Source organism: Bidens hawaiensis, unplaced genomic scaffold (assembly GCF_021521415.1).
Source record: "Bidens hawaiensis isolate Kalapana, Puna unplaced genomic scaffold, B.hawaiensis_p1.1 tig00000702_1, whole genome shotgun sequence".
NCBI classification, from domain to species: domain Eukaryota; kingdom Viridiplantae; phylum Streptophyta; class Magnoliopsida; order Asterales; family Asteraceae; genus Bidens; species Bidens hawaiensis.
In genome coordinates, this window is record NW_027491042.1 from 1,809,211 (window position 1) to 1,819,431 (window position 10,221).

The following is a 10,221-nucleotide window of genomic DNA, read 5'->3' on the forward strand; positions in this document are numbered from 1 at the left end:
GAAACCCATTTGACACACAGCGGCGAAGCTTGGACATCTGTGTTGAGGGGGGCAGAGTTAATATGTATATAAGCTCTTATAAACAAGAGGGGGCCAGACTCAAAATTTTGATCGAAAATGAGCAAATTTATACTATAGGGATGTTTGGGATTCCTTATTTTATCTCCTTATACCTTATTTAAAGCATAAGGTATAAGTTAAAAAGTTGTAACTTATACCATATACACTCACAAAATATAACTTTTCCAAACACCTTATAACTTATAAACCATAAGTTATAAGTTATAAGGAGCTAAAATAAGGAATCCCAAACACCCCCTATGTATATAAATTTTCGGCCGAAAAAGATAAATTTACACTACCGAGCAAAAAACAGAGCGCTGAGCTTACCCCTAGCCCAACTAAGCTACGACAATGTCGACACATCCATTTGACATATTATTGCAGAGGTTTCTTTTCGCATTACATATATGTGTTTTATAAACCGTTTAGGTTTAAGGAAGCTGCCATTGACCCCTCCGTTTTATATGTAATGCATAATTATAAGCGATTTAACATGTTCTAAATCGACAGTGCATCAATCACTATTAAAAGCATCGTTTTTTTATATAAATGAAATATAGCAAGATTCACATAAAACTACAGATTTCATGGTACAAGTTTTGTTTAAAAAACCCTGTATAGGTATTTAAGATTAAAATAACTCGAAAGTTATTTTTATTTAAATTTAAATTAACATGCTAAGTTTTATTTATTAATTTTTCCCCATATTTGTTTCATTTGTTACGATCCGTAGATGATTATGAACGAAAAAAAGGTTGTATGTAAGGTTTTTGACTCGTATTTTGAATCTTTTTTAGACTACTTATTTACCATCTTTTTCTGTTAATTCTTTTTATTTGAAAACGATATAAAAGATTAATTTGATAACGTCGTTTTCTTTTATGCATGAGCTTACTTTTAGAATCCAAAAATTCTAAAAACTTTTAAGATTACAAGGAGTTTTAAAAAGCTTGTCACCAACATGTAACTTTGTTCTTTTAAAAAATGTTCCAAAGTCCAAACATCTCCGCATTTAATTAATTATTTACAACCTTTTAGTCTTTTTCTAATTCACAAAATACTAAAAGAAAAGATGCTTTGAGAAATATAATAATCCTTTTAAAGAAAACGAATAATACGATACACGATACCACCGTTATCACTTGTCTCGTTCCAATTTGATCATGATTTTAATACAATATAAATTTGATTATACACACACATATGAGCTCTCTTTTCTAATTTCCTTTAGTTCGCATGATTTGTACTTTTATTTAAGTTTGTATTTGATCTAAACCCTATATGAGTTTGTGTGTGTCTGAAACGATTGAGTATTTTATAAACCAAGGAACTCGCAGTTATACACACAATATATCGAATATAAATTGTTTTTTATTATAAAAAGTTGTTTTCTAAAAAATTAAACTATATGCAATACAACTCTCAATTCTATGGTATCTTGAAAAAAATTTTATAAAGAATACAAAAGTTATATGAGTTTATACCAAAAAAGTGAATAATAATCTACAGTGGCGGACCCATGATTTTTTATCAATGGGGTCCCAATTTTTCCGGTTTACAAAATTTTTGGGTCGGTCGTTATTCGGGTCGGGTCGAGAGGAGGACATAATAAAACACGAAAATATGGTGTCATCGGAAACGAGTAAGTAGAAAGAATATAGATTAGAAACTAGATATAACATACACTTTTAATTCATTTTCATTCATACCCGAAAAACATAAGCGTAAGCTATATATATATGGTCTTACATGAATAACCAAGACATGAAAAGCTAACTCTTACACAAATAAATGATTAATTATAATATACATACTCAAGATAAATAATTTAAGTATATGTAAAACTCATGTTGTCATTATATATGTTGCATGGTGATAACGGTTATATGGGATAAACTAAAGAAAAAACACAAATACCCTAACTAAATAACTAATATTGACTAGAATATTAAAAAAACAACAAAAACTGGGTATGGTGAGGCTTGAACCTGCAACCTCTCAAAGAAAAAACAAAGGACTTTCCACTAGAGTAGCTCAACCTTAATAGTATGGGTTCCAAGTATTAATTTTTATGGGGTCCTTACAAAATTTAATATATCGTCTCTAAGTAATTTTTAAAAAACATTGGTGTCCCGGGACCCCGATAGAAACTATGTGGGTCCGCATTAATCTATGCCTTACTCCTTATTTACATTGTTGGTTATTTGTAACTCAGTATTTACAATTTTACTATCTCTTAATCTTTATCTTATTTAAGTTCTCAATGTGACGTTCCTTTGATGATACTAAAAAAACATGTTTTATTGACAACGTTTCCTGATGGTTAGCTCATTGTGATTATCAACGAATACCACTCATTTCAGAAAATAATAAAGAAAACTAATTTCTCGAGTTGTCGTCGGAAAATACGTTTACCAACGGATATCCCAAAATCTCGAAAGAGTTTTTGTAATTGTCTTTGGAAAATCAACACTAATTGGTGGTGAATCCCAAAAAATTCCAAAAATAAAAGGAAAAAAGGAAAATACAGTTTTCATTGTCGTCGAAAAATCCGTCATCGAATGTTCCTTGTTTGGTAAGGAGTTAGCATATGGGTAACCCCAAAACCGTAGTTCAAACTCTCCCTAAATATGTTGAGCACTAAGCCCCGGATCAACATGCTCGAAACCAACAACATTGAATAGTATGAAACATTGAAACATCTTTGAAAGTCATGATTAAACTTTATTCAATGCAACTTGAAAAACGAGATGCCAATACTCTAAATATGACACCTGACCGACAAAGATAACACACCATCACTAGCGGATCTCTTGCAACCTACAGGTCTGACACAAAATATTTTCTAGTACGGACGAACAGTCTTTGAATTGCATGCTAGTATGTGAATTTGGTTTACAAGAAAGAAACAAAATATTTGAAAGGTTAAAATTAAACCTTTGAAAATTGCCTCACAAAATAAAACAAACTAAATAAAAACATAATTAAATAACTAACGTTTCAAAGAAGTAGTACTATTGAACCAAATGGAAGAAGCTCATTTGTTTGTACCTTCTGTCGTTTTTATTTTGTATTTACAAACCAGGCATAAAGTTTTCTATGGAGTATTATTTTGCTGGGTCCCGCATTTACTTGCATAAATTATCTAAATAATTTATAAAAGTAATATAAGTTTTAATTGAAAGTAAATGCAAGGTAGTCGCCTAAACGAGGCCTGAGAAAGTAAAATGTTGCCAACTGTTTAGAAACAATTGGAAACTTTTTTATTACAGAAATTGCATACTAGACTTTGGCTGACAGCTTCCTTTAACGACTATTCTCTTTGCCTTCAATCTATAAATATATGCAACTTTACTCCCCAAACCATATCCTCCTCCCACCACCACCACCCTCTCCTCCACCACCACCTTCATTATGAGAGATCCCGGCGGTGGCCCTTTCCGGGTACGCTTATGGCCCATAGTCATCGCATTTTCGGTATTAGGAATTGCTAATCTTGTAGCGGTTTCTGCTGATAAGCCTTACTTATATTCTTCACCGCCTCCACCATACGAGTACAAGTATCCACCACCACCGCCTTACGAGTACAAGTCTCCGCCTCCACCAGTGCATTCACCACCACCTCCGTATGAGTACAAGTCTCCACCTCCACCGGTGCATTCACCACCACCTCCGTATGAGTACAAGTCTCCTCCACCTCCGGTGCATTCACCACCACCGCCATATGAGTACAAGTCTCCACCACCTCCGGTGCATTCACCACCACCTCCTTATGAGTACAAGTCTCCACCACCGCCAGTGCATTCACCACCACCTCCTTATGAATACAAGTCTCCTCCACCCCCGGTACATTCACCACCACCACCTTACGAGTACAAGTCTCCACCTCCACCGGTTCATTCACCACCCCCACCTTACGAGTACAAGTCTCCACCTCCTCCAGTGCATTCACCACCACCTCCTTATGAATATAAGTCTCCACCACCGCCGGTGCATTCACCACCCCCACCTTACAAGTACAAGTCTCCACCACCTCCAGTGCATTCACCACCACCTCCTTATGAGTACAAGTCTCCACCTCCACCGGTTCATTCACCACCACCACCTTACGAGTACAAGTCTCCACCACCACCGGTTAAGTCACCGCCACCCCCTTACGAGTACAAGTCTCCACCACCACCGGTCAAGTCACCGCCACCCCCTTACGGGTACAAGTCTCCACCTCCACCGGTGCATTCACCACCTCCACCATACGAGTACAAGTCTCCACCTCCACCGGTGCATTCACCACAACCGCCATACGAGTACAAGTCTCCACCACCACCAGTCAAGTCACCACCTCCACCATATGAGTACAAGTCTCCACCTCCACCGGTGCATTCACCACCACCGCCATACGAGTACAAGTCTCCACCACCACCAGTGAAGTCACCACCACCACCATATGAGTACAAGTCTCCACCTCCCCCGGTGCATTCTCCACCACCGCCATACGAGTACAAGTCTCCACCACCACCAGTCAAGTCACCACCTCCACCATATGAGTACAAGTCTCCACCTCCACCGGTGCATTCACCACCACCGCCATACGAGTACAAGTCTCCACCACCACCAGTGAAGTCACCACCACCACCATATGAGTACAAGTCTCCACCTCCCCCGGTGCATTCTCCACCACCGCCATACGAGTACAAGTCTCCACCACCACCAGTCAAGTCACCACCTCCACCATATGAGTACAAGTCTCCACCTCCACCGGTGCATTCACCACCACCGCCATACGAGTACAAGTCTCCACCACCACCAGTGAAGTCACCACCACCACCATATGAGTACAAGTCTCCACCTCCCCCGGTGCATTCTCCACCACCGCCATATGAGTACAAGTCCCCACCACCACCGGTTAAATCACCACCACATGATCCTTATGTGTACAAATCTCCACCACCACCGGTCCACTCACCACCACCCCCTTATGAATACAAGTCTCCACCACCACCACTTCACTCACCGCCACCACCTTACGAGTACAAGTCTCCACCACCACCCGTCCATTCTCCACCACCACCTTATGTGTACAAGTCACCACCACCACCAGTCAAATCTCCCCCACCTCCTTATGAGTACAAGTCTCCACCGCCACCAGTAAAGTCCCCTCCGCCACCATACTACTACAAATCCCTACCCCCACCAGTTAAATCACCACCACCTCCATATTACTACAAGTCTCCTCCTCCTCCTGTGCATTCTCCACCTCCACCATATTACTACAAGTCCCCACCACCACCTAAGAAGTCACCACCACCCCCATACTATTACAAATCTCCTCCACCACCGGTGCATTCACAACCACCATACTACTACAAATCACCTCCACCACCTAAGAAGTCACCACCACCATACTATTACAAGTCTCCTCCACCACCAGTGATGTCACCACCACCACCAACGTACTACTACAAATCCCCACCACCACCAGTCAAATCACCACCACCACCAGCGTACTACTACAAATCCCCACCACCACCAGCATACTACTACAAATCACCACCACCGCCAACTAAATCACCTCCCCATTACTACTACACTTCTCCACCACCACCAACTCCGTACTACCCCCACCCCTACCCTCATCCTCACCACCGCAAATTGATAGTGAAGGTGGTCGGAAAAGTTTATTGCTACAGCTGCTATGACTGGAAATACCCCATCAAATCCCATGCAAAACACCATCTCAAAGGTACAAACTTTAGCTGTAACACAACTAATAACTTTTTCCGTAACTATAAATTGATAAAGTTGTTATAATTCATCTTTACATGTTACATCTCATGATATACAATATTTTTTATATATAATTTAAAAAACTTTGCTATAGTTTTGTTTTACTATATATTATAAGATATTTGGGATATATGATCACTAGTTATAATCCGATTTTTATATATAACTATATTGCATAATGTTGAATTATAGAACAATTAAGTGAAGCAACTAAAGAAAATTTCAAAGTTTTTGTCCACAATGTATATATGTTAATTATTTATCTACAAAGAAAGTAAGTTGATGACGATGATTTATGATCATAATATATGTGTTAAATTTATTTTATTGAAGAATAATCGAATATTTCATGTAGTAGTTGGATCATAGGATAGCAATTATTGATGAATTATAAAAAGTTGACCATTTATGCTAACTTGTTTTATGTGATAATTAAAGGTGCTGTTGTTGAGGTCACATGCAAGGCGGCTGGTGAGAAAGAAATCGTCGCTTATGGAAAGACTAAGATCAATGGCAAATTTGCAATTACTGTTGATGATTTGGAGTATTCAAAATATGGTGGAGCTGAAGCTTGTGTTGCAAAGCTTCACAAGGCACCAAATGGTACCAAATGTAACATTCCCACAAATCTCCATGGTGGTTTGAAGGGTGCCGAGCTTAAGGTTAAGTCCAAGAATGATTATGAGGTTGTACTTTATGCCAAACCATTTGCTTATGCCCCCAAGACTCCTTCTAAGATTTGTGAGAAGCCAAAGCCTACTCCTACTCCTTACTACTACAAATCTCCACCACCACCAGCACCGACTTACTTTTACAAGTCTCCACCTCCACCAACACCGACTTACGTGTACAAGTCTCCACCACCCCCATACCATTACACATCACCTCCACCACCAGTAAAGTCTCTACCTCCCCCTTACCATTACACATCACCCCCACCACCTAAAAAGTCACCACCACCACCATATCATTACACCTCACCCCCACCTCCAGTAAAATCACCACCTCCACCATATTACTATGAGTCACCTCCACCACCAGTTAAATCTCCACCACCGCCTTATCATTACACATCACCACCACCGCCAGTGAAATCACCACCACCACCATACCATTACACTTCACCGCCTCCACCAGTAAAATCTCCACCTCCACCATACCATTACACATCACCTCCACTACCTAAGAAGTCACCCCCACCACCATACCATTACACCTCACCCCCACCACCAGTAAAATCACCACCTCCACCATATTATTATAAGTCTCCTCCACCACCAGTTAAATCTCCACCACCACCTTATCATTACACTTCACCGCCACCACCTGTTAAATCCCCACCCCTACCATACCATTATGCTTCTCCACCTCCACCGATTAAGTCCCCTCCACCACCATATCATTACTCATCGCCTCCCCCACCTGTGAAATCCCCACCACCGCAATACCACTACACATCTCCACCTCTTCCAGTTAAATTCCCACCGCCACCTTACCATTATACATCACCACCACCACCTGTTAAATCCCCACCACCACCGTACCACTACACCTCCCCACCCCCGCCAGTTAAGTCTCCCCCACCACCTTATCATTACACATCACCTCCCCCACCTGTTAAATCCCCACCTCCACCATACCATTACACATCTCCACCCCCACCAGTGAAGTCCCCTCCACCACCTTACCATTACACATCACCTCCCCCTCCTACTAAGTCTCCACCACCACCATACCATTACACATCACCTCCACCTCCGCTGAAGTCCCCACCACCACCGTACCATTATACATCACCTCCCCCTCCAGTAAAATCTCCCCCGCCCCCATACCATTACACCTCTCCTCCCCCGCCAGTGAAGTCCTCACCTCCACCGTACCACTACACATCACCTCCACCACCAGTGAAGTCTCCTCCACCACCCTACCATTATACCTCACCCCCACCACCTGTAAAATCTCCTCCGCCTTCATATCACTACACGTCACCTCCACCACCTGTTAAATCTCCTCCCCCACTATACCATTACACATCACCTCCACCACCAGTAAAATCACCTCCACCACCACTATACATCTACGCTTCTCCTCCACCCCCAATTCATTATTAGGATCTTATAAATTCATCATTCGTAAGCTTCAATCATGTAAGTATTATACGCTTTTTGTGTGAAATTTGGTAACTCCTTATGTGCTTGTGACCATAATCCATTTTTTATAATAACATTAATGATGAGTTTGTGTATATTTTACAGGTTTTATTTAAGTACCAGTACAATAAAAATGGCTCCGTGAGAAGTTTGGGAACTAGTCATTGACACACGATCCCTTCTAATAAGGTCTTCAACATTGGACTTCATAGAACTATTTTGTTATGTGTTTATGACCATATCCTTTATACTTCATCGTTATGGGTGATCCTCCTAATGAAGAAGAACTTGATAGAAAAAAAAACAATTATAATTGCTTATTTGGAAGAGGGGATACACGTGTTATGACTTTGATTGATCTTTTGTTTTTTCTCCTTTGTAATTTATAGTTGTATAAATAGGTGGATTATGATATTTTTATATTTATAAATGATTGATTGCTTTTTTTAACTTTCCATTGTTGTCTATAATAAATGGTTTTAATCCTTTGGAAAAAAATGTTTATGTCACATACTAACAAAATGAAGTGCGACTAAGAGTTGAATTTACACAAAAATAAAGTTGTTATTATTATTATTATTATTGAACCCAATAGAAATCTAAAATTAAAACCAAAAAAAAAAATAATAAATTATAAAAGTAAACTAATACCTTCTACAACAATGTTTTTTCAAGTCAAAACTTTGTGTTCTACTCGAGAGGTCTTATGTTGTATGAAAAAGATGATAAATAAAGTAATCTTATGATAGAGAGTTCTAAATTTAGTAGTTTCAAATAGCATTGTTGAAATATAAATTCTGACATTACTAATAAAATTTTGACACCCAACAAAACATAACACGGATAATAGTATATCTATAAAAAAATTTGTTTGTTTGCACTAATGTAACACCCGACACGTGACACGCCACAATGATTGAAATTACACATGCAAGATAGTTCTTAAACATTGAATACTCGTAAGCCAACATAAGTCATTCAATACAATACGCCTTAAATTTAAAAACATAAAACAAACTCATCCAACATAAACAAACATAAACTCGTGGATGCCGTTCTTCAAGCATGGATAGCCCTCCGTGCACCAACCGTCCTAATACCATCATACATATCTACTAATATGATGTGCATACAAAACGTCAGCTACACGCTAAGTGAGTTCTAGCTTTAACCAATAAACAAATACTACATAAACATATATTAATTTTATTTTCTTGCTAAGACACAACGCACCATACAAACTATAATGCATAAAACATAATTGTCGGATGATCGGGCAACTTTAGCCAAATTATCAATGATTGAAGCCCCCGACACACGATACGAAGGCGCTGCCACTTTATCTTTTAACCCATAAAGGGTTACTTTAGCTCTAACCCATATAGGGTTACTTTATCTTCCCACGAGTGGGACAAGTAACTGACTATACACTTTAACACAACTTTCATTATTACTTTAAAAATTTGCATTTTCGTGTGCACACAAGCCCCAAAACACATTTAAATTATATAAAGGAGTTCTAGAAACTCACCTTAATCTTGTTGCGTTCGGAATTAATAGTAATTCCCTTCCTTAACTGATCATGGCTAATTGTTAAACAATTAGTTGTTAATTAATGATTCTACAACTTGATTATACTTAATTAAGTTAACTAAGCTATGGGTTCAAACCCGATAAACTTAGGTAGTCTTACTAACACTTACTAACTTAACTAAGCTGTATATAATGGTTAAATGTCTAGCAATGGGTATTTTCAAGGTTCATTTGGAAAGAGCATTCCTATTTGCAAACAACATTCTCGTTTGCGAAGCCTATTCACATTTGCAAAGACCATTCCCATTTGCAAAGAGCATTTCCGTTAGCACAGATCATTTCTATTTGCAAAGACCATTCTCATTTGCAAAGACCATTCCCATATGCAAAGACCATTAGCATTTGCAAGGACAATTGTCACACCCCGACTTAATTACTAGGCGTGTGACCCCAATTGGTACATGTTGTAAATATATCAGAGTTGCAGGTTTATTTTAGCGGAATACTTTAAGTTTATAAAATATTAATTTATTTCGATAACTTTTCAATTAATAAATGCCTGAAGGTTGGTTTTACACATTATTGTTTGATCTATTTAAAAATGAGCCATATTCATGAAGCGAACGTCTAACTCCATGAGTGATTGACTCCTTGCTACCTGTGCTAATTCTGTCAGCGATATGCTGGTGAA

The 10,221-nt window shown here is 38.8% G+C and overlaps 1 protein-coding gene across 2 annotated transcripts; it reads left to right on the top strand.

Moving 5' to 3' along the window:
• The first annotated feature begins 3,269 nt into the window (after nt 1–3,269).
• On the top strand, nt 3,270–8,413 carry LOC143532960 (uncharacterized). 2 transcript variants are annotated; one of them, XM_077027867.1, is made up of 4 exons: nt 3,271–4,191; nt 4,288–5,803; nt 6,286–7,994; nt 8,103–8,412. In XM_077027867.1, exons 1-3 carry the CDS (start codon nt 3,478–3,480, stop codon nt 7,956–7,958), a joined length of 3,903 nt encoding a protein of 1,300 aa, XP_076883982.1. In that variant the 5' UTR covers nt 3,271–3,477; the 3' UTR covers nt 7,959–7,994; nt 8,103–8,412. The 2 variants fall into 2 exon arrangements, with proteins under 2 accessions (XP_076883976.1, XP_076883982.1); XM_077027861.1 differs by having other exon boundaries at nt 3,270–5,803; nt 8,103–8,413.
• Nucleotides 8,414–10,221: the final 1,808 nt, after the last annotated feature.